The sequence below is a fragment of the Grus americana genome, chromosome Z (genome assembly GCF_028858705.1).
Source record: "Grus americana isolate bGruAme1 chromosome Z, bGruAme1.mat, whole genome shotgun sequence".
In the NCBI taxonomy this organism is placed as follows: Eukaryota; Metazoa; Chordata; class Aves; order Gruiformes; family Gruidae; genus Grus; species Grus americana.
In genome coordinates, this window is record NC_072891.1 from 79448263 (window position 1) to 79473835 (window position 25573).

The 25573-nt window shown below is 38.5% G+C and overlaps 2 protein-coding genes across 5 annotated transcripts; one reads left to right on the forward strand and one right to left on the reverse strand.

Moving 5' to 3' along the window:
• The first annotated feature begins 146 nt into the window (after positions 1 to 146).
• On the forward strand, positions 147 to 14268 carry FAM151B (family with sequence similarity 151 member B). Of its 4 annotated transcripts, none has more exons than XR_008574686.1 (7): positions 147 to 298; positions 444 to 569; positions 2370 to 2535; positions 6032 to 6249; positions 8012 to 8082; positions 10319 to 10468; positions 10899 to 14268. XR_008574686.1 is itself a non-coding variant. In XM_054810249.1 (7 exons), the coding sequence occupies exons 1-7, from the start codon at positions 280 to 282 to the stop codon at positions 10924 to 10926; spliced, it is 843 nt and encodes a 280-aa protein (XP_054666224.1). In that variant the 5' UTR covers positions 147 to 279; the 3' UTR covers positions 10927 to 14268. The 4 variants fall into 4 exon arrangements, 3 of the variants coding, with proteins under 3 accessions (XP_054666224.1, XP_054666225.1, XP_054666226.1); XM_054810249.1 differs by having other exon boundaries at positions 8012 to 8147; XM_054810250.1 differs by having other exon boundaries at positions 8012 to 8147; positions 10319 to 10401.
• A 7296-nt stretch (positions 14269 to 21564) lies between these two features.
• Positions 21565 to 24958, reverse strand: ANKRD34B (ankyrin repeat domain 34B). The gene has a single exon (XM_054810248.1). It carries the CDS (start codon positions 24085 to 24087, stop codon positions 22537 to 22539), a length of 1551 nt encoding a protein of 516 aa, XP_054666223.1. The 5' UTR covers positions 24088 to 24958; the 3' UTR covers positions 21565 to 22536.
• Between the last annotated feature and the right edge of the window lie 615 nt (positions 24959 to 25573).

The window sequence follows — 25573 nt, forward strand, 5'->3', positions numbered from 1 at the left end:
TTTCGGTGCATGTGTTTGTCTTTGCAGCTTTTCGGGGGTTCTGGTAGTCCCTTTCCCGCCGCAGCCCGGGGCGGGGCCCGGGGGCCACCCTGGCTGCGCCCCGGCCGGCCGCCGGTTCCGCTTCCTGCGGAAACGTTCCCCACAACCCTCGCTATCACCGGCCGGGATCGAGGGCCCTCGCTGCCCTTACCCGGGCCGGAGAGCGGCGGTAGCCCACGGCGCTCCGCCCGCCTCAGCAGGTGGAGGAGAGGACCCCACCCCCACCCCGCCGCTGAGGCAATGGCGGACGAGGCGCAGGGTAAGAGCTGCGCGGCGGAGACCGGGTCTCTCCCCTTCCCCCACTCCCGCCGCCTCTCCCCCTTGTCCCGCGGTGGTGGGGGGGCCCGGGGCTGGTTCTGCGGAGCGGCGGTGCTGAGGGGACGTCTCCCTTCGCGCTGCCGCAGGCGCCTGGAGCGAGGAGGCGGTGGATTACTTTCTGAGGTCGCAGCGCATCAGAACGAGAGACGGGGCGGCCATCAGGTGGTTCCACGCCGCGAACAGCAAGGCCCGAGCCGCGGAGGCCGCCAGAAGTAAGTGTGAGCCGCTGCCAGTCCGCCCTGCCTGCGGGTGGCCGCCTCAGCCTTAACATTGAGGGTTGACGGAAAGAGGGGGCCCGGTCGTGCGGTCAAGCGCTCCCGGTTTGTTCTCTAAGCGAAGCCCATCCTGGGGCAGCCGTCTGCCCCTGCGAACCGCTGGTCCAGCATCACTAAGGCCGGCAGGACAAGGTTTGGAGGTGGTACCCTGTTATTAGACAAACTTAGTTGCAAAAAGACAACCAGCTACCAGACGTGCAGGCCCTTCAGGTCAGACCTTCAGATTAACAAAGCCCTTCATTGTCTGCCAGCAGCACAGAGGCATGAGTAAGGAGTTTTCTGGTTTCACGCACTCAAGCTTGTCTGGAACGTTGTTCAGTTTATACGTTTGTGCAGTGGAACACAAAACTGCTGCTGCAGGTAAAACTGGTTCCTCTTGATGTGATCATACTGAAGTTAGACCGCAGCTCCCTGATACACCAGCCTAGGTAGCAGTGGTGAAGTTGCCCCTGTTTTTTCCTGTTCTTATGGTAGGTCAACCTTCCCAGTGTGCTGACGCTTCTGTTTGTGCATCCCTCTGGAAAACAAAATGGAAATGACCTGATTAAAGATCCTTTCATTCTTCCTTCCTTCTTCCTTCTATCCATCACTCTATCAGATGAGGTTCGGTATCAGTGCTGCTAAAAGGGCAGCAGGCAGCATAGCAAAACCTTATGGGAAACTACCGTAACTTGCAAGCTGGCTTTGCCGTGGGTGCCAGCCCATTGAGCAGCAGCTGCAATGCTGCGAGGAAAGCTGCCTGTGACAGCTTTGTCAGGGCTGTACTGCAAAACGTGTCCCATCTTCCAGAAACGGTCAGGGATTCCCAGGTAGTTTTGACCCTGTATGGATGGATCTTCTGGGTTTGAAATTGTGTAATGTTGTGACACGCTGGGTAATATTTCTTGGATTCTACAGGACAGTTTTATTACTGCTTCCCCCCCCCATTTTGTTCAAGATGATTTAAGTATATCAGATTGTTTGTGAGCAATTTATTTCAGTGAATTTTAATGTAATTGATGTGAATATTGGGGCAATATGTAATTTATGTAATTTTATATGTAATTTACTTTCTGTTGACTGTATAATTACCTTTTTTATTGTTATTTCAGTCTAAGTAACTGTATATATTGAAGTCTCTGCAAAGCTGGTAGCACTGCCCAGGCTCTCAGATGCTTCTCATTAGAGAAAGCTGCTTTCAAGAGCTTGCAGCATTCCTAAGATTTCCACTCACTTGTCTTGTGTTTCAGCTACCATTTTTGTGAGATGTTTCTGGCTGCCTGCCTTTTTTTTAAAAGGTTTGGCTGAGATGGATTGGTAAGTTTTGAGAACAAGACAAGGGGAGTACTCAGTCTCTGCCAGTGTTAAAATGTTCTGGTCATCTTTTCTCTAAAAGGCTCTGTCTGGAACCCTGTTATGAGAGGAAAATATTTGAAATTTAGCAAGAGTGGATTCACATTTTACATATTTGCTTTGTTGTTTCTCTGAAAAAAACCCCCATTGTGATTACTTGGCCAAATGTATCTACAAAAATCAATTTTCATGTGCTTGTAGATGTCTGAAGAGTTTAGTAACTTAGGAACCCAAAGAAATGCATCTCTCTTGCTTCACAGACAGCAACTCGTATTTGGTGATCTTTGTGGAGTAAGTGTGCACAGTCTGGTGTAGAAAGACTTGCCCTGTAATTGTGACTCTGAAGCAGATGCTGGAACTATTGGATTTGCTTCTGTTAAGAGCATTTATTTTTTAAATCAACAGGTGATGTGCATATGATAGAAGCAGATGTTCTTCTTCGTGGTGGCAAGGGAGGAAATGGAGACCCTATCATGGCTCATCCGCCTGAAACAGACAGTGACAACACATTGCAGGAATGGCTAAAAGAGATCGTCAACACAAATAAAGGCATCAAGCTGGATTTTAAGAGGTATCTCAAGATAAAAATATTTTTATATTGTTTGCATTCTTACTAATACCATTTTTCAGGTAGCACTATCTATCTTTTGGTGATGGTAGACCAAACTTTTTATTACTGTGCAATTTAGTGTAATGCATTCCTTCCCGAACAGAAAATGCAGTGAAACATAATCAGTATTACAGAATGCATTGCAAGAATAAAAGCTGTAAAAGTGTTTTGAACTACAAATAATTTCATATTTAGTGAATTTGTTACAGAGTTGCTATTGAGCAAAGTTTTGCCATCGGGAAAAGTGAAATGATAGTGTCTATCTGGGAAGCTGCTATGACTCTTCTCCTTGTGCAAAGAAATTGGGAAAGACAACCTTCTGACTGGGAAGTCAGTGGCTTCCAGGCTGCAAATGGGGCTGAGCCCCCTGGGTCTCTGTGTGGCAGCACACAGGTCTCTCCTGCTGTCATCCAGTTTTACTGGTGTTATTCTCAAGGGTTTTCAGGGAGCTTCTGAAAAGCCAACTTCTGTTGCAGGTCTGCTGAAGTTCATAATAATTTAGAAACATCATCCCCTACCAGCATGAATATCTTTATTTTCCCAGAGCTTTTTTTTTTTTTTCCCTTCACTCTCCAAGGAGAGGAATTCTGTTTCCTGATCAGCTTCAATACTAACAATCCATTGGGGGTGTCTCAGTTAAAAAATTAGGTGTACTCCTTTGAATATCCGATCTCATACCACATAGGATGTGGCGGTAGATTTCTTCAGCATGGTTTGTAATACAAAAAAGCTGTCTTGCTTTTTGTGTGGTAATGTGCATGTATATTGAAGTAAATTCTGTTTCTTTGGCCTAACTTCATTAAATTTTCAGGGGTTCATTTAGAATTTTAACCATTAGCTGTTTCATTGTCTTTAATGGAAAATATACCTGCAAACTCCATGAGATTGCTTTGAAAAATTTGAAATGGGATTCAAAGTGAGCTGTGATTTTCAGATATACAACTCTGCAACTCCTAACTTTAGCTTTGTCTGAATTTACATGTACAATGTCTATTTTTTGCAGCAGATTGAGAATCCACCTCCACATTAAAAAGAGCTTCATCAGTACCTAAGTATGCTATCAAAACCAAAAAGAGATAAAAAAAGAATTTTTAAAAAAGCTAGATAGTTGTAAAATTGATTTGTACCTGTTGTACTGCAATCACAGTTTTCTTGTGAAAGTTCATGAAAATACAAAAATTGTGGGCAGGCTAAATCCTTTTATTGTTAACCGAATCTGTAAATGTCTGCCTGGACAGTTGGGGGGAAAGGACAAGAGCAGCAGAGATTTGTTTGGGTTTGGTGGTGGTAGTTGTTGTTGTTGTTATTATTATGATTATTATTTAAATTAATTTTAAACGTCTTCCTCTTATTTTTCCACAAGGAATTTCCAGCCAAGTGCAGTGATTTAAAAAAGCTTTTAAAATTATGTTGCATTATAAAAGTCTAATTGCATAAGCATTTAAAAAATACAAGCACACAGTGCAGATATAGTCAAATGAGTGATAATAGAATTTGATGTTATTTTGAATAATATTCTTTGGATAGCATTGCTGAAGTTTTGAAGATTATTTCAACAGCGTTTAAAAGGAAATATTTTGTATATTTCTACTCTGTCAGCTTGATTGACCACATAATCACATTTCCTGCTGGCTTTATCAAGAGGAATGAATGTATTCTGCAAAAGGGCTTCAGAGTCCCGCTTCGGAGTCCCACTTCAAAAATGCCAGAATCATTCAACATAGAATCAGCAATAAGCTTGAATTTTCCAAATGCTGTGCAATAAAAATAGTGCTGTCTGGTGGTTTAGGTTTGGCTTGGGGTTTTTTTGTTTGTTTGGTTTGGTTCAAGAGATGCTGCTTTGGGCTTTTTTCACTTTTCATTATCCTGTACTTTGTAGTGAAAAGGACAGTATTCCAGACAATCCCTTGTATCTGGGAAAATGAGGACTGTTCTGTCCTCAATGTGAGAAATACTTAAGCCAATAATGTTAACTCAAGCCATCACTAGCTTTTCTCTAAGATGACTTGAACTAATACTGACTGAACTAATACTGACTGTTGAGAGGAATTCCTGCCAGTATGCAGCTTTCTCAACAATACAAAAGTTCAAATGTACAATATGCCTTTTGACAGGAAACAACAGAGGCAGATCAGGGTCTTGGCTTTAGAGCTAACCTACTGTAACAGCTGGCTGCCATTCCCATTTTTGGCTACAAATCCTGACACGATTCATCTGACCTAATCATGAGCCAGGTTTGGGAATAACTTGGTACAGAACCATCCCTGCAAAACAATGAGAACAGGTTTTTACCACTTTATGTCTCTGAACTCCCACACTGCTGCTAAGGCAAGCATCAGCACTAGTGTAAGAGGCTGGAGGTACAATGGCCTTGGAATTGGGAAGACATGGTAGCAGTTAACCATCATCTGTGTTTTTCAAACAGGTACCCATGGACCCTGTAGCCTGTGGCTTATATCTGTGAAGCTGGAGCAGTTGTGATCCTCTCCTTGCTCTTCGCAATGCCTTCTCTTCCCCTTCCCTTTCCTGGTGCTCCTGTGACACCCAGAGGGACCAGTTTAGGATGTTGAACAGGAAACCTAACCCTGTAGAACAGCATGAAGAGTTTTCTGTTGGATCAGTTCTGTATCAGGTCACTGCAAGATTTTGAGGAAAATCAAGAAGGGGGCTCATTCAGAGCTTTTCACGACTCACAGGAGAAAACACAGGTCCTTGCCAGTAGTAAGGAAATCACTTTTGATTTCCATCAATCATGGACCATAATGATTTTAAATTTCTGAATGTTACATAAAATGTTAATTAATTTGCTGTGAGAGAAAAAATAGGTCTTTTTTTGGCATTCATTCTTTTTCCCCATTATTACGCATTTCCTTTCCTTCCACAATACTGCTGTTTTGAAAGTTTTGGTAAGATAGAGAAAGGTTATTTTTTTTCTTCTAGTTATGCTTTTTTTAATTGAGAGAACAGTGAGAATATGTGACTTAAGATATTTTGCTGAATGCTTGCAAATGGTGCTACGTTGGTTGCTCAATTCATCTCAAGATTCTTAATAATTAGCTGTAGGATGAACATCTGATGGGCAGACCTTCATGCTGCCGCTACTATGTCACACTTTTGAGCTGTGGGACCAATCGCTACAACAATGTTAGAGCCTGCAGTGGCTTCTTTAATGAAAATCCTTCCTAAGAGTTCAATAACACCAAAGTCTTAATGGATCAGGAGTTAGGAGAGCCATGAGGTAAGAGGCATGAAGCAGGTCATATTGGGCAGCAGGGAGACAAGAGGCTTGTGCTATCTATACCAGCAGTAATAGTCAACTTGTAGAAAGAGTCCTCAGTATTTGCTTTTTGTCTTACAGGGACAGTTTCATTAATGTATTCATCTATATATGTACCGTACATTTTCCGTCCTTGGTCTGAGTAAGGTGTCTCATCTCACCCTCGTGTAATTGGTACAGCCTAGAAGCCGTACGGCCTTCCTTGGAGCTTCTTGAAGATGTGAAGCAGCATTTGAGGCAACCCGTTTGGATCAATGCAGACATCCTACCGGGACCTAATGGAAATAATGCTGTAGTGGATGCAAAAGGGTTCCTCGACACTGTCGCTTTATTTTTCCCAAATGTAACCTTATCGCTGGGATGGACAACTGGCTGGCACCCTGACAAACACAATAAAGGTAAAGATAGAAAATTTAATGCTTACACTGCACAGTCTGTTTTCTTCAATTTAATTTCGTAATCGATTCAAAATAAGTTATATGCCACCTGGTCAATTTGAAAATAATAGTGAATGTAAGAATTATTGTTTTCGTTGTTGGTGCATATTTGATAGTGTTTTACAGCCATTAGTTCAATGTTTGAGTTGCAGCAGAACTGTATAAAAATCTGATATTTCTGTTGTTAAACAGTATTTTGTTCTTCAACCCATTTGCACACATTGAGGAATTTTTGGGGACAAGTTGCTTACGCCCTGTTTTAGGTAGTCTGCTCCCTGAAGCCTAGGAGGATTGGTTTGGTAATCAGAATTCTGGCACGTTTTCTGAAGAAAAATAGGTTAGCTGGAAATTTAAAACCCTATCAATGTGCTTTTGCAGTAGATCACTGAAATCAAATTGCAGGTTAACATTTTTTTAACATTTCATTTCTGTTGAATAATTTAAATTTTGCAATAAATTTTCCAATTTATTGATGTTAGTAACTTTTTAAAAATCTCAGTTTTGAGAATCTAATTGAGGTTTCTTATTTTTAATCCCTAACTTGAATCTAGATCCTGAAAATGTAGCCATTATTTTAGGGTCCTTTTCCCAGCCTTCCTCTCATAATTCTCATAACTGCTTTGTTAGGGTGTTTTATTCCAGTGCACATGCATTTGTGTGCCATAGTATAGTCCCCCCAACATAATCTGTAACTACAATGGCAAAATTATACACCTTTCCAAATTGGTACTTAGTTGTTAGCAAGATTTAGTATTGTGTTTTGAGGATTTTGTTGTATGTTACACAGTAATTTTATTAAAATATATAGTACTTTTTCCTAAGTATTTTCAGTGCAGTAAAAGTTGCTGGAAATATGTATTGGAAATACTGTACTGAGTACCCTTTTTTAATAAATGTAACTTTATTTTAAATTTCACTTTATAGTGATGCTAATTAAGGATAAACTGTAAGACATGAGAAAAACAGCTTATTTGACTTATTTCAACTAAGTTGATATAAGTTGCTGTTTGCCCAAGAAAACCTTTTTTTAAGATTTAGTGATTTTTCAGTCTTTCCAGTCACTACATTGCATATGAGTAATTGAGAAAAAAATAGTAATTGCTGTTATTGAAGTTAAATTTTTCATAGCCTGTAGGAGAAAAGTTAAATACCATTTTAACTAGCTCCGGTGCTTGTAAAAATCTCAACAGCAGGCAATTCAAGTGTTTTAGATTGCTTATTTTAGCATTTTTTTTCAGTACGAAATGTTTTATGTACTTAATTTCTGTATAACTTAAAGTCTTTTACTGGGTTAATTAATTTTTTTCTATTTTTTTAAAAATGTAGCTGCTTTTAAAGTGTCACTGTCAAGTTAAAATTAGTCCATATTGAAGTCAGTGGTAACGCTGTTTTTTAGAGAGGGCACAAAGATACAATTTCCTAGACATTGTAAAATATCACATTCCATAGCTATATGTAAAATAACAGTGCAGTTACTGGAAATAAAGATTTTCAAAATCAGTGGGTTTCTTCCATGTTAGTATTGCTTTTCTCCTCTGGGACAATGACATTTTTTATTTATAATAGTTTGATGATTTCATTTTAGAATTATGTGATTTTCACAAACCCCAAGTTTGGTCTTGTTTCGTCTTACAACTTAAGCATTCTCTAAATCATTGTGTCTTTATTTTGATAGGGATTGTATTTGTGAAGAATTCTTTTTAATCAAATGGTCTTATTGTAGGCTATGATTGGATGATGGTGAAAGAAATGGCCCAGATATGCAATACACTTTCCCAGCCTGTAACTTTCCCGGTAAGAGCAGCACTAGTACGACAATCACTATCTGAGCTGTGTTGGTTAATGCAACAGTCGGATAGGTAAGCTTGAGGGTCGTTATTCATAGTTGTCTTTATTATAAAGGCACATATTTGTTTATATTAAATACAGCACATTTATATGTACATACTTAGCCCAGTTATGTTGAAAATCTTTTTTCTTCTAGTTTATCCCTTCAGGTTTTTATCTCCTTCAGTTCTTAAATTGCTTTGTCATACAGAAGTGTTCACTATTCATTTCTTTAAAATAATAAAATTCCAAAAGCCTGTTTTAAAATTACTTATTATAGGTAGTGAATCTTATATAGGTTTGTAATCAAGTTTCAGAAACATTTTATAAGACTAATGCAGTTAAATAGACCAAGTGGTTTGATGTTGTAATTTGAAATTAATTCAGTTTAAATACTTATATATACACTTTTTATTGGATTAATATTTATATTTTCTGTAATAATGTGATGTAAAAACATAAAAGGTTGGAAGTTAATGAGTTTGCTATGAAGTTAATTAATTTTGCTTACGTACTTGAAATACATTCAGCGGTTTCCAAACACTGACTTAGATTTCCTTTTAAAAACTGTTCTTACAAACCCATAAAAATTTAATAGAAAAAAATTATTTATATGTAATAGAATGAGAATAAAACGTGTCATTTACTCATCTTTTTCACCTACTCTACTCTGCCTACCTACGCTTTAGTAAAGTTGTTTCTTAAGCACCAACCAAAGTCAGAGCCCAACAAAAAATTTAAAACAATCACTTGTCTGGAAAATTTCTAAGTAATTAGAGACAACAGGGTGGAAAGATAAAGTGCTGTTATTCTCATTTATAGTGGAGAAACAAGTGGAGAAACAGTGGGGAAATTAGAATCAAACATTTTAAACTGGGAAATTAATTTCAAAATATTTTTATGTTAAGAATATGTCTTGTGAATTGTGCCATTCTCAAATACGTCCTCATTGGATACAAGTGTTATTCCCACTGACGTATTTAGATTTTCTCTTTAACGTCAGCATAAATATCTTGATTTTCTTTAGTGGCATGATTAGACCGAAATTGCTGAGCTGCTTTTGCTGACATACAACTGAATTCTGATTTACCTGTATTTTAGATTAATATAGTTTTAACAAACAAAGGGGAAAAATGAAGCATTTGTCATGTGGAGATTGTGGAGGTATTGCTTTTAACTTTAAATGATATTTTGAAGTTTTTCAGTTTTTAAAATAGGTATAATAAAATCTGTGCAATTAGTGAGAAAAGTGTATCATCAGATACATTACAGAAGATACAGTTAATTTGATGATATTAAACATCACATAGGTGACAAAACATGAAAGTATGAAAAAGTATGAAAATTACTTGTGAGATTGCTTCATATTTCCTGCTATAATGCTCTTCTTGTAACTATTTATTATTTTGTCATACTTTAAAAGCTCAGCCTAGTAAATTTCTTTCCTGCGTATCTGCCTAAGGTTTTTTATTTTAATCCTTGCTAGGTTCAGCAGAACAGTTCACACAAGGACCAGGCTACAGATAAATTGTTCTGGGCAGTGTAGGATTGTGCGTCTTAAAAATTTTGCAGCCCTCCTGGGAGGTTCTAGCACGTTTAGCGTTAGGAGCAAGAACTTGAAGTTTGACTGGAGCCAAATTGTGTGACTTACCTCCATAATGAGGAAAAAAAGATGTGTCAAAGGAATAGACCTCTGCAAATTTTAGTTTGCATGTGTCAAATAGAGGCTTGTTTAAAGACTATCAGTCACATTCTTTAGCTAGTTGGTCTGTACTAAGCATTCCGTGTGCCCTGTGTGCAAACTAGGATGTGTTTGATCGTGCCTGTTTCTGGGATAGCATTTTGGTCCAGCAGTTCCTTTTCCCAGTAACTTGAAGTCAGTGTGATAAGAAGTAGTTTGGAGAGACTCTTAGTGCTGTCAGTTGTAGCACAGATGCAGGGTAGAGGGTGATGACTCGCCTGGATGTAGAGGGATGAGGAGGGCAGGGACATATAGAACTGTTCATAAATTGTGGTTGCTTAACTCTGAAATGTAAAGGAGATTAAGTTTTTGGCATTTAATTACATTCCTAAAGTTAAGATACTATGGTCCTAAATATTTTTAGGAGCTTATTAGTGCAATGTCTTTCCTTCTTACATGCTTAAGATAATAACATACTCTTTTTCTCTCTCTTTTTTTTTTTCTTTTTTTTTTTTGATACAGATACAGCCTCACTATTTGGACAGGAAAGGAGGATGTGTATTCTGTAGAAGATTTGCTTTACATCCGAGAAAACTTTGATAAAAGTAGGGTTTATTATGACATCTTAGAGCCACAAAATTCCGAATTCAAAAAAGCCATAGGAGTAGAATGGTAAATACAAAGCAGACAATCTCTGACCTTATAATACTTAGCCTCTTTAAACTTGAAGATTTCCTGTTCAGGGAAATGGATTTTCCTTCCCAAAAGAATTGTATAGAACACAAACACGGTTATTGGAGGAGTTTTTGTATAACACTTTATTGAAAGGCTTCTCAAATAGAAATTTAATGCCTTCTTTAATAGTTCAGAATTGTTACTTACTCATCATACGCATGTTCCCTCTCATTCACCAAGTGGCATGCAGTAAAGGTTACTGATGTTCCCTAAATATACTAGTACATCTTCCCTACAAGCATGTAATGGGGAGAACGGCCCCATCTGGTAGTTGTGGACCAAAGTAGTTTGCTACTAATTGCTTTTATGTCAGACAAAGTCTGTGGGACACTCAATCTCTGACAAAGCCTATTTTTGTTTTTTACAGGAGAGGACAAGAGTCAAGACTGTATTAAGTACAGAACTATGCAGTTCCCAGAGGGGTTTTTTGTAGCTCATCTTGGCACACTCCATTTTTAATGCTGTTGCAATTAATAATGTTCTCACTCCTAGTCAATAGAAGATGCTGTGTGCTATATGTGAAAAGTGATATCCATGATCCTACACGTTCCAGGGAGAAGGAATGGTTATTTTTACCAAATTAAAACTAACCAGTTTCTCTGCAACGTGATAATTATACATTTCACACCATGGCTTGCCTCTGTGCTTTCTGAGCCATCAGCAACATAGTCCTTGGATTGTGAGAAGGCTGAGTTGGAGTTGTAGCTGCACTTCAGGAGGTGCTGGGGAAACAGAACCCCCAAAATGAAGAATAATCCTGTCCTGTACATAGAGCACATAGATGGATTACATTGAGGTATACATCAGATGCAGTGTCAAAAGACCTATAGTGTTTTATAAGGTAGAGAAATGGTGGTGGTCCTTTCAAGAGTTTGAGACTAAATTAAGTATAACAGGAGTTACATAAAATGTTCTGCTGCAATCTTTCTGAAAGGCAGACACTCTAAATGAAATAGCTGTATAGTGATTAGTGCCTGCAGCAAAAATTGTACATTTCTGTGATAGTACAGGTTTTTTTCTACATTCTCCTGGACTGTGCATATTTTTAACTCTAAGAATATGATTTCAAAAATTTTCAAAAGTTGAACTTCCCTTTGAGAAAAACAAATCATTGCAACCCTGTTTATCATCTGCAGGAAGAGTCCGACGTATTTCATTTCAAGCATTTTTTGGCTCTCTTGCTTCTGCATCCCTTAAAATGAATACAGATACTGAAATCTGTGCAGATTGAGATACAAGCTGTGTATTGTTGTCTTTGCGAAACATCACAACTTTTTTTTTTTTTTCTTCACAATGACAGAGGAGATTTTTATTTCTAACTGAATGCTGATTCTGTGAGGAGACATTACCCTGGCATCTTCTTGCCTTCCTTTTCCCATTCCTCTTGCATGCATGATTTTTTTTAACTTTGATGTTTTACACAACACTGGACAGGCTGTTAGTGCTAAAGAATTAATTACAGCATTTTTTGGTTCATACAACTTTTTTTTTATAGTGTTAGTGCAACTGTGATAGAAAAGTTAGTTATATTTATTAATCCTAAATCTTGAAATATGGTGATTTCATGCAGTCATTAAAATTCAAGATTCCTGATTGTTAACCAAGCTCCTTTGCCAGGTTTATCTAATAACCCCCATGGCAGGGGGATTGGAACAAGATGATCTTTGAGGTCACTTCCGACCCAAACCATTCTATGATTCTATGATTATTGAAGGGTAGAGCTTTCATCATATTTGTCACCTACTAAGATACACTTGGGTAAAATTAGGAGATATTTTTTCCAAATACGGAAGAAAACTATCTAGTTTTTAAACAGAGTACTTAATTTAATTTACACAATCAGTCAGTATGAATGGCGATAACCACCAAAAGGTCAAGTTTGGCAGTGTGATTCCTTTTAATGAATTGGGAGAAATGATTTATATTTTAGTTAACTGTGACAACATGATCCGATTTGAACAGATTTAACCTCTCAGTTCTTTATAGCATGTGTTTCTTTGAGCTTTGCATGCACACTTTGTTATACCATGGGGGGGAGAGAGATCAACTATTTCTTAACTAATCATAACCATAGAAAATACTTTAAATACTTCAGAGACCCAAATCATCTTGACTAAGACAGGTTCGGGAGCTATTGGATGAACAGGCGTGCTAACAGATCTGATCACTTGGTATCCTTCTCTGGATGATGACCCTTTTACCTAACTACCCAGGATATATTAATGATCAAAGCTCCAGTTAAGCCAAAGTTACAGACATTTCTTTGAATTTATAGTACATGCAATAAATTGGTAGGAAATAGTATAGTTCAGAGGTTATTATTTACTGGGATATGCCATTGAACAAGAAGCACTTAGGGGACGTGAGCCAGTTTTTGGAATCAAGTGCATTAGCCAGAATGAATCGGGCAGGTGTTGGAATAACAGAATTTGCTTTTGAGGGACATATAGGAAATAGCTTGAGGACACATCACTGTAGCCGTGTTCATTATTGAATGAAAGGTGCCATTGAAGAGCACTGGGGGTTTTGTGTTATTTTTATTGAACATTTTAGTTCAAGACTTAGTGTAGATTTCTTTTCAAGATACTGCTGGTCATTCAGAAGCAGCAATACTTTCTAGCTGTACATTTACTTCTAATAGATTTAAGGACAAGAGTATCTCCTCATCCTTTTATTCCACAATTTATATAAATGTTCAGGACTGGAACAGACTCCTAGATCTGTTTTAGCTCCTTGTTGCAGGCAGTTACATTTATTGACTTGAGGGATTTTGTCTTTCAGTTGGTTAGGCCTTTTTGCATCCACACTGGAAAACTTTTCTGTTATTTAGAAACCTTTTTCCCGCTTTTCAGTTCCCACCTGATGCATTAGAATTTGTTAAAACTGGTTAAACTATTAATTAAAAAATATTATCAGCAATTGCCAGAAGTATTTTTAAGGATGCAGACACCATGGAAGAAATACCACTAAGTAATACATGTGGATATGCATAAACATGGATATTCAGGTAAAATAAAAAGAGGACATGATCTAGATTACCAGAAATATTAAATAAGGTGACAAGACATGTAAAACTAGATTAAACAAAATGCTGGAAATTAACTCCATGAAGCATTCTTGCAGTGACAGAAAGGTTTGACTCTATGGTAAATTTGTTTATTCTCTATGGATTGTCCTGTGTATTTGAATTTCTGTATGTATTCTTTTTTACCCATGGATCTCTTAGTTTCCTGTAAAGTCGTTCATGTAGTTTACATCAGCCTGGTCTGACTTGCATGTAAATAAATTCACTGGGATTAGTTTCTCTGTTTTCATGCCAGTCTTCATATAAATGCTCTCCTAGTATAAGATGCATTAACTGTTGGGCTGGCAATAAAATAATAAAGGAGAGATGAAAGCCAGTGATTTATTCTGTTGGAAATAGGGATCTGTGGCAGTTCTATGTTACTCTGGCTGTTGCTGTGTTGGGTTTTGGGGTTTTTTTACCTTCTGTCAGTGATCTATTCCTTGTACTTAAAACCTTGTTTAGGAGCTATATATTCCGCCACCTCTTTGTGGAATCATTTTCTCTATCAGTGTTGCCTCATGTCTTGATATCTTTCAGCCAGGTTTTTAGACTTAATTGTCTTTGTCATTTAATTTTCATTAAAAATCTGGTTGACTTTAATGGAATTAGGTATTGTTCTGGATGTCCAGGTGAGTTAACTGATTAATAAAACATTTCTAATTTACTGCAAGTGTAGTTCAAGCTTTGTATTTTTCTGTGAAATTGATGGAACTACTAAATAGATAAATTAACACATTACAGAAGAGAATCGACATCATTAGTCCTGCACAGCTACACAATAATATCCTGCAGGACCATGTAAGTGTACTGATGAAAGCACAACAGAAGCTGATTTTTGAGGTTTATATTGTTCAAATGTGCTGTGCAATCAAAGAAAAGGCCCCCAGAGACACATTTTTCAAAAGCAGTTCTCCCCATCTTCACATTCAGCATTCATTTGAAGAATTCCTCAGTTTTGGCCTATTCTGACTGGAAAAAAAAAAAGTCTTTTTCTTTAATTAAAACCTTCAAATTAAAGCATTTTATGTTTTATCAGCCAGCTGTCTGTGATCAGGCCATTTGCTAATATTACTACAGCTTCATTTCTGCACTGTCCATTAAAGCCTATTTAATGTTTGAGTCCAAGCACTGTAAAGCTTTCACTTGTGATTTTTGTTGTGCATTGTTTGGATACTGAAAAATTTGATTCCAGCACTTTGTGCATGCTGTCTTTTTCATATTGGCAGTCTTTGTGCAACAGCCCCAGGAAGCTGAACTGGGACTGTCCAAGTTACCTTGTGCAGAATCGAGTTTGCATAAACTTCCACAGCCCACCATCATGAATATATGTTATGGTGATAAAGAAGAAAGAGCTAGTTAATTATGCAGAAAATATAACTTAATAACTTGGTGATAAAATGGCCCTGTCCTTTAAGAAAAAATATAAAAATTACAGTGTTGGGGAATTACCAATGTTTGGGCTGGTTTGGGTTTTGTTTGGTTTTTGAAGCTTAGGGGAGACCCTGTTATGAATTGCATCTTATATCATATCCAAGAGTCAGGGGGCCTTTTCCATGGATCTCAGTGTTCTAAAATTTCTTTTACTTAATTTAAAATTTCTTTCCATTTTCAGAGAGTATTTCTTTTAATAAGGGTAAAACTACTAATAAAAGATATTGGGAAGTGTTTTGACAATTTTTAAAAAAAACCATTTTCTATAAGCTTTATGTTAATTAGAAACCTTTTTCTAGGTTACAAAACTAGTTGATTTCTTGAAATTTTAATTGAAGACCAGTTTTGTTGTTGTGTTTTGATGCTCACAGACATTTATTCTTTAGCTTGTTCATTTTTTGTTGCAGGAATATGTATTGCCTATGCTGTGTGATACCCTGATGCCTAGTCCTATTTTATATGTATTAACGTGTTGTATTTACTGTCAGCTTTACCAAGAGTTTTATCTATAAATTTTGTACTAACCTATGTGTAAAAGTAAGGGCTGCTAGATAACATCCAAGCCAGGGTGTTGTATTAGTCTGTAGTTCTTTGCCTGTCTTCTAGGGCTTTGCTGGATGAGCTTTGGCTTTTTGTCTGTGCAATGAAGTAAGATGTTACTACCTGCCTCTAGCTACTTCTGATACATCTTTTTACTGCAAACTACCCAAATTATTATTACTCTCTTAGTAGCATGGTTGAAGAAAATACTCGCTCCACAATGCAGTTACTCCAGAGTGCACTGGGGCATGAAGGTCTGTGTTCCCTTATGCAGGAGCAGTAACTTCTGGCAGATTGGTGCAATGAGCAGCTGGGGATAACATCTTAGACTGCCACAGCAGAGCTTGGTCATTAGAACCCATAACAAACAAGCATCATGTTTTATTGTGCTTCCAGTAAAATTCAAAGTCGTATACTCTATCATCTTCTGAATTTTGAACATCTAAATTTTTGGGGCAATTGTGTGTTTTTAATACCCTTATACTTTGGCTTGGTTCCCTTGAAATTTTCAGTGATCTTCTGTCATTATAGGTGTAGCTTTCATTGCCTAGTTGTGATTCCTCTCATTGCTGTAGCACAAAAAAAATTGCATATGCAAATTCGTAATCTCAATGGGGATCTGTCCAAGCAGAATTAAAATGTATTTTAAAAAGGTGTTCTTCCTGTGTTTTTAAAATGTATGTACAGGTCAAGTTTATATTTTAAAATGGACTAATTTTTGAGCGAGAAGGCTGTAACTCATACCATCTGTGGCAGCTCGTGAAGGTGTTCAAAATCTCTAGCTGATGCCTTCAGGGAAAAAATACAGGAATTAATTGCAGTTCATCATCATGCATCTGGATTTCAGAAATTTGGGGATAAATGGGATTGTATACAATTCTAAAAAAAATCTTCACTGTCCACTTGAAGATTTTAGCATATTTAAATGGCTGAACATAAATTCACTTTTTTTCCTGCTTGGGACAAAAGCTCTGAATTAACGTTAGATCTATAGTGTGGTGCTAGCACAGGAGATGCCATCTTCATGGTTAATTTTAAAATAGTGGTTTTGGCTTCCTGAATCCCAGCTTGGAGGAGCCATGTGGCTGAGGCAAGGCCTGCTTTGAGCTGGGAGTCGGACCAGACCTCCAGAGGTTCCTCTCAGCCTAGATTTTAATGATTTAATGACACATTTCAACTGCCATGTAGTGCACACTACCATGGAGGATTAATACAGATGCAAAAGGAGTTTTATTTCATAATACTTCAGGTATTACAAACTTTCATTTTTGTTGAGCTTTAACAGATACTTGCAAAGAATTTGTTTAGAATTTGACTGCTCCTATCCTTAGAGTGCCTCAGTCCTTGGGTTCTGTTGCCCATTCTGTACCAGCAAAAAAGCAGGCTTGTGTTTTAATTGTGCGAAGTGTTAAAGCCAAGGACGTTCCTATGAGGTCTGTGCTTGTTTTCAACCAGCTACGCACATCATTGGCCAGGGGGGGCGCCTGTCCGAAGAACGGGAATTGTGCAGGAATTTGGCATTTATTTATATATATATTCATATATATATATATTTAAGTAAGGTTAACTTGTGTAAAGGAGTATATGACCTGTTTTCTTTTAAAAAGCATTAATAGCTGGGTATTTTTTCAGAACAATTAGTCATAAAAATCAGAATTTTATCACTTTCACTCTGGAAAAAAAAAACCTCCAAGTTTTCCTAAGATGTATCCTTATCAAACCTGATTACCTTGAAGGTATTACAGTGCCAGTAATACTTCAAGGTGAAAATGTGTGGCTGGGAAATATTTTACAATGGGCATTCTTCCTCTAATTCTGGATTTCAACATTAATTTTTAAAAAATCTTGTCCCTCGTCCCTTTTATGAATACAGTGGGAATGGTTTTAGTAGGATGGTTATTTATGATTAATGTTAGCCTTTCTATAACAAGCCATGCTCTCATTATGTGAACAAAATGGCCAGCTAATGAAGTAATGGTTTACTAATGTAAAAATCCATTTATTTATAAATACCTGATTTTAGTTGGAAAATCAATTAGTTGTAGTGCATAACAGATGTAGAAATATGAAGGTCCTATTAAGGATTGATGAAAAAAAGAGGAATTTAATGACTGGTTTAGTTTACCATTTTTCTTGTGTCACTGCGTCAAATTATGGCAGTATTCTTTTGGAAGTGCTGTGTAATTGTAAAAGACAAAAATCAAAACAAAGCAACTCCAAATGCCTTTCTCCATAAAACAAAACCAAGCAAAAAGTGCAGGGAAGGATATTTTGACAACTGCTTTTTTACAGCATTCTTGTGTAGTGACTTACTCTTCCTAAATTTCTTAAACCAAAATATGAAGTTTTATAGACGATCACTGTTTTTTGTGAGGCCACTGCTATTTGTCTAGAAGTTATTTTTGTGGTATGGTTTCACAGCATTTTGCAGGGAAAATGAAAACCAAAAGTAAAAAAATGTTTTTAATCTTTCTAAACTTATCGAATAGATTTGAAATCAATAATCTCATAGGTAGTGTGTTTTATTGAGAGCTATAACTTACGCCAACAGGAATGCTTGCTCACAGAAATGTCATTTCTGTTTTACATAGTTTAAATGTTTAAGGATTTTATGCTGTTAATTTTTCTATAAGTAAGAGTGGATGAGCTTCACTAGTTTTTCACTGTAAGGTGTGAGAACTAGTCCAGATGATTCTCTCTGGATGGGAAGCCATAGCTCTTAAAAGAAAATTAGCAAGGAAATAGTTTCAGCTTGTGCTGTTTTCTTTATGAAGATGCATAAAGAACACCTGACAGGTATTTTGTTGTTTGTAAATTTTGATGTTTTGGGGGGAATTTAACATTAGAAATTCAGGTCTTGCTTCCCATTCTTTGCTTTGTGGATGACTGGAAAATGACAAGGATTAAGACTTCAAAGGTGGCAAAAGTGTATTTCCGCTGAAGTGGAACCCCGGTAACCTAGACTGAATGAGCCTCTCTCAAACAATACTTTGTACAGATTTAGCTGTGTTGGATTAAATCTAATTAACCGTTGCAATCTTCCTGTGTAGAGGCAGCCTGAGAAAACACTTACGAGTGAGTACCTTTGGTCATGACTCAGTGGCCCCTAAGTGGTGAATAAAACAATGTGTCTATTTCCATATTCCCTGAATGGGGAAAAAATAACTTTTATTCATTCATCATAACAACATCAAGAGAACAAAACTGATTTGTTTTTCCTTTCAAGGTCATTTGTAACATTGATGCAACAGTAAACATTAATATTAACCTTTCACATTACTTCTGCATCAAAATTAAGCACAAAATACTGGCAACACTACAGAAGAACTTCACTTCTCAAGACATTTGCCATTTTCCTGCTTTGAGCATTTTCTAAAAAAAAATAGTTTCAACTGAGGGAGCAGTACTCCCATATATGTAATTAATTTTAAAATCAATACAGCAGAAATCAGGATTTATAGTTTCAGCAAAGATACCAGTTAGAACATCTGATCTGCTAGTTGATTTTTTCTGAAAAAGAATTCATATTTTTTTAAAGATACGTTTTTAGCTTCAAATATTTAACAACTTCATTGTGAGATTAAAAGGCTACAAATTGTCATTTCCATTTATAATATCATAAAAACATTTGAAAAGTATATTGTATCTGTATGTTGTATTTGTAGGGACCAGTTTATACCCAGTGAATAACTTAATATTGACATATGTTCCACATAATTTCTCTGCCTTAAAAAGATTTCCACGTAATCCTTGTTTCTGCCTGGTATATGCAGATGCTGATCAAGCATAATCTCCTGAAGTAAGATGCAGAACCTGAATGGAACCAAATACTCCATCACCTTCACCATGTTTCCACCAGTACTTAGTAGCTCTTAAAAGGTACACAACTTCACTTTTGGAACATGCTCATTTTTTGGATGCTTAATGTGCAAACTTGGGTGGTGTTTGTTTGGTTTGTTGTTTGGGGTTTTTTTGTTTTTCCTAACATAGTGAACACTTCTTGTTTGGGTATGTGCAGAGACTAGACTTTGCCAGCCAATCCAGAAATGACCAAGAGTCAGTGCTGGACAGTCCATCTCTAGTTAAAAAAAAAAAAAAAAAAAGTGATGGGTGCTGGTTCCTCTTGAGGGACAAGAAACTAAACAAGTGTGACAATCACATGCGAGTAAGTCAAATGTGATAGCATAGTGCAGCTCACTGTGGGCCTTCCCAGCTGCCCCCAGAATGCTATGCATCCCAGGTTAGCAGAGCTGTGATGGGAGGAGGGCAAAGGACACCGTGGCTTTCAATACCCGTATTTTGTGGGGAAGAATTAATTTTGTCAATTGTGATACAAATTTGCATCTTTGCTTATTCTAGCTACCTTTGAGAATCAACGGTGAGTTTGTCTGCCTTCTAGCAGTTGTCACTAGAGATTGGAGAGATTTTTGTCTCAAAATTGATTTCAAGATTTAAATTTGTAGTTTCAGGTCAGCACTTGATATACAACTCTGTTGTGTAGAGATGTAAACCATACGCCTTTACTTTCCAGATGTCAAACGTTCCCTTCTTCAAAATACACATATTATGAACTTTTGGACATCTTTATATTTTTACGTAAAAAGGTATTTACAGGGAGTGTATGTTTATCATCCACTTGAAATTGTCTTATACTAACAGCACAGCTAAATAACATTACATTTATTTGTTAGGCATGAATTTTGAATGAAGCTGGAAGAAGGCAGATAGTACCCACTCTGTATTTTCAGAAAAAAGTATCTCATTTCAGTATACAGAAATTCACATTATACAGACACAATTTCAATACAATTAATTTCTGTAAGCTATGACAGAGCACATTCAATAATTATCAGTCTTTAGAAGATGAGTTATGCTAAATGCAATACCAGAAATCAAGCATCTATGGAATATGCACAAAGACAAGGCAGATGTTTGGAATTGCAGAATACTAAATGGGAAGGAAAGATTTTAGATAGAGATACTTAAAAAATACGTAACACCTTGGAGGCAAAGGAATGTTTCCCATATGTAAGAAATTCAGTCCTTTGCTTAAAGTCAGGCAAACTGAGGACTTTAATCTCCTTGGTGAATATCATAGCTGTCAGACTGGGTTTTTAGGTCTGTGTGTTGGGTTTGTGTGGCAAGGTTTTGGTAGTGGGGGGGCTACAGGGACACCTTCTGCAAGGAGCTGCTAGACGCTTCCCCCATGTCTGACAGAGCCTATGCCAGCCGGCTCCAAGATGGACCCGCCCCTGGCCATGGCCGAGCCCATCACCCATAATGGTAGTGCCTCTGGGGTAACAGAGTTAAGAAGGGGGAAAACATAAAAAAAAAAAAAAAAGGCACAGTAGTTTTTGCAGCCAGAGAGAGGAGTGAGAAGATGTGAGAGAAGCAACTTTGCAGACACCAAGGTAAGTGAAGAAGGAGGGGGAGGAGGTGCTCCAGGCACTGGAGCAGAGATGCCCCTGGAGAAGACCATGGTGACACAGGCTGTCCACCTGCAGCCCATGGAGGACCCCAAGCCGGAGCAGGTGGAGACACCTGAAGCAGGCTGTGACCCCATGGGAAGCCCACACTGGAGCAGGCTCCTGGCAGGCCCTGTGGTCCCATGGAGAGAGGAGCCCACGGCGGAGCAGATTTGCTGGCAGGACTTGTGACCCCGTGGGGGGGTCAGACGCTGGAGCAGTCTGTTCCTGAAGGTCTGCACCCCGTGGGAAGGACCCACGCTGGAGCAGTTGGTGAAGGACTGCAGCCCGTGGGAAGGACTCCCGCTGCAGAAGGTGGTGGAGGACTGTCTCCCGTGGGAGGGCCCCCAGGCTGGAGCAGGGGCCGAGTGTGAGGAGTCCTCCCCCTGAGGAGGAAGGAGCGGCAGAGACAGCGTGTGAGGAACTGACCCCAACCCCCATTCCCCGTCCCCCTGTGCTGCTGTGGGGGAGGAGGGAGAGAAATGGGGAGTGAAGTTGGGCCGGGCAGGAGGGAGGGCTGGGGGGACGGGGTTTAAGCTTTGGCTGTATTTCTCATCGCTCTGCTCTGATTTGCTCGGTGATAAATTAGATTTTTTTTTTTTTTTCCTGAGTGGAGTCTGTTTTTCCCGTGACGGTAACTGGTGAGTGATCTCTCCCTGCCCTTATCTCAACCCACCAGCCTCTCATGATATTTTCTCCCCCCTGCCCAGCTGAGGAGGGCAGTGACAGAGCAGCTTTGGGGGCACCCGGCCTCCAGCCTGGGTCAGCCCACCAGTCTGAGCAGGAGCACAGAGCTCTTCCTTGTTCCCAAGCACGTGTGTCCTTGCTGATCAAGACAACATTTGGATGTATCCTATCTTGAAAAGAAACCCAGGCTTGTGACTGAGCAGAAACATCCAGGTTTTTGGGAGTTTGGAACTACATAAAGTAACGGACCCTAGTTCAGATACAGCCCCTGCCTCCCCCCACTCTTCCTCTTTTTAAATGAGCAGATTCCAGCAATCCAATAGCCTGAGAAGCCCAAGTTGATTGACATGCCTAATTGTCAATGAGAGCAGAGTTTGGTCATTTTACATGAGATTATTCAGGACTTCTTGCTCGCTGTGCTGGCTTCTTGACTTGGCTCCTAGGCATCGTGTGCTGAACTTGAGCTCTCCAGCGCTCTGTGCATCACACCGACTTCCAGTGGGCAGCCAGGCGGCTAAAGAAAGCTCACAGTCTTTAGCTGGAATTCCCTGGGCAGAGCTATGCATGCAACGCAGCTCTGCAACATGAATTTGAAAACATTATGAAAACAATATACCACATATTCCTCAGTTTGCAGAAAGTAGCATCATTAGTTCACTATATCTTTTCATGTACTCTCTAAGCTATTTAACTCATTCCAAGGCAGAGTGCCTTACATTACAGAACTGCTATCTTTTGTGGTATGTATAATTACAATCAGGTAGTGCAGTGAATATGTACATATTGTAACAGGTTTTTTACCTTTTAATCCCCTGTTAAAAATTCATTAATTGCTTAATCTGCTCACTCTGTAATGACTGCCTCCTTAGTAAGGTTTTCTTATTTTCGGTCTCCCTAGGGAAGGCAGGTGCTGCTGGTACCAAGTGTTTGTGTCCACAAGAAATCATCCCAGAAGCCCTGTTCATGAAAGCAGTATCTGTAATTGGGGGGTAAGGATTCACATTCAGTGGTGGAAGAAAACCTGGTCTTGTCTGAGCAGCTTGATCCAACAACAAGGCTCCTGAATCCCATCTTTCTAACAAAGATTGATTTCTCCTGCTCAGAGTAACAAGAGGCATGCTTTCCACTTCTTCTCTAGAACTTGGTAACAAAGAGTGAGATGGAGAAAGAATCTTTTTCTTTCCTATCATTGACTTATTGTCTTCTGCAGCAGCAGGACTTAGACTGGTAGTTAACTGAGAATCAGAGCTGCAGTGATTTGCTCCTAAATTTGTCTTCTGGATAATACTTCTGATGTTTGAAACAAAGCTGATTTGTCCCGAAATGGCATCCTTACCCTCAGGAATCCCACTGGGGTTATATTCCTCTTCAGCATAAGGAGTCTGGGAGTTTATCTCATCATCTGATAATTTACTTGATCCAGTTTGATCAAGGGTTTTCAATAAATGAGGAGTGTCTTTTATGTCAATACTTTGGTGCCTAGTGATGAATCTGTTTGATGAGCCAAGGCCACTGATATTAAAAGAAACCTCTTCTTCTTCTGGAGTAACAGCCTGAAGTTCTTGTAAAGAGGCAATTTTATCCTGGTGAAACATTGACAGAGAGCTTTTTATCCAAGGCTCAGAGTGTAGCCACTGCACTCGTGCCATCTGAGACCCTACTTTTCTTGAGCTGGATTTTCTCATCGGTGAAACTGTTTGAGATGAGTTGTCCACCCTTCTGGATCTAGGAGGATCCAGCTCTTTAAAGCTGAAGAATGCTTTTTTAGTTTCATTTGGACTTGCATCTGGGGATAGAGATGTTTTCAATTCTATTTCCGATGGGGAAGTGCAAGCAATTGGAGAACAGCATTCCTCGAAGTCTTCAGGAGGCATGTTTAAGTACTGCTTTGTTTTCAGCCTCCCCGACAGGGACTTGTGTACTGTGATGATGATGACTTCTTTTCCTTGCTCCCTGCAGGCATTAAGAAGAACTTCCAGGGTCTCTCTGTCTTCAGAGTTTATTGCATACACAAGCGCAGAGCAATTGGAGTGATCTTGCAGGCTTGGGTCAGCTCCCTTGCTCAGTAGCAGAGATACCACTTCAGGGCCTGCTTTTTCCATACAAGCGTGCATCAAGGCTGTCTTTCCAGATTTGTCCTGTATATTCGGATCAGCTTTGTTTTCCAGTAGGTATTTAACTATTTTTTCCTTGCTGACACTCTGGGCGTCCGCATGTTTTGTCCTACAAGCAACCATTAAAGGGGTTTCACCTCTGTCATTGCTCTCGTTGATGTAGGCACCACCCTCTACCAACAGTCTAGTGAGACGAAGGCGGCATTGGTAGACCGCTTTTATCAGGGAAATCCCTTCCGGTGTTTCGGTCATTGCACTTGTCTCACTCACACCTTCCTAGCGGCTGGAAAGAACAAGTGGTTTTCAGAGACAGCAAAGAGCTCCACATCCCGAAAAGAAAGAGAAAAAAGAGGATTTAACTGAATGAATTGCTCCAGTAAATACTCCAGTACTTTGTGAAAAGAGTATGAAGAGAAGGGGAGGGGGAAAAAGAAGAAAGAAAAAGTAATTCCCACCTCCTAGACTTCAAGAAATGCATGACAAATTTAAAATAATATCTGGGTATAATTATATCATTTATAAATGCTTAAAGTATGGCTGTCACTTTTTTTTTTACTTTTTTTTTTTATTTTTCTGGACTGCTCTCCCTTTTGTCGCACTCTGCCAAATAAGCTGCAAAAAAAAAGTTTAATTCTCTACACTTTAATGGATTTATACTGACAACATCCAAGTGGCTGTGTTACAGTTGTACCACTTCTGATTTGCATCAGTGCAAGAAACAAGAACTGAACAAATCCTGCAGCATTTTTTTCAGTGATGCGAGACACTGTGTCACGTTCACTTATTCTTCCTCATAAAACGACAATGCTAAATGTCTAGAAATTAATGAGAAAAAATTCATGGGTCCTAATAAACATGAAAAGCAAGCATAATAAAATATTTTTTATCTAAGAAGAAACTGTTAAATGGCTGGAACATAAATGTTAATGTCTTTTGTAAAAGTAATTACATTTGTGGAAGTACACTACCTTCTCTATGCTGCTTTGAAAACATTCTAGTCTGAGTAAAATGCATAAGCAAAGTGATATACAGCCTGCCCCACTCCTCTTGGGGATGAGTGGGCTGAAAGGAGTCCAGTACCTGGGCAGAAAGTATCAGCTCTAGAACAAAACAAATGTTTGATAGCACCAAAGAAAATCTAGATGTTTCATAAAAAAAAAAAAAAATTAAGAGCTTAATGTGGTACAAATAATGAAAGGTCTTGTATGAATGTTCATCTGCATACATGCAAATAATACAATTAAATTACTTTTATTTATGTCTTTCATGTGCTTGCTTACCCAAGTGTAGGGAAAACCTTTAGAGAAAAAAAAAATCAATAATTAACGGTTGACAAAGCAATACAATTCCAAGACAGGATTAGGCATGGATATGAAAATTATGTTTGTTCATTTATAGTATATTTCTAGAGAAAGAAAAGTGTTTAATTAGTTTAACTGCAAAGGAAAATAACAGAGACTCATTTTTATTTACCGTTGAAAGTGCTAGTAACGTTCTGGTGAATGACTGAAGAGCAGTAATATCACTCTGTTTTTCTTCAATATTGGATCTTCACTTTGAATTCCAAAATCAAAGGATGATATCAATGTAGTTTGTTCCAAAAGTTGAACAAACAAACAAACAAACAGTCAGCTGAAATACACATGACATCTTTTTATCACTGATTTCCTCCCTCCACCATTTATTTCACTCCATAGCATTGTGCTCTGCAGCTACAGGTGCTTTTGCTCAACAGAGA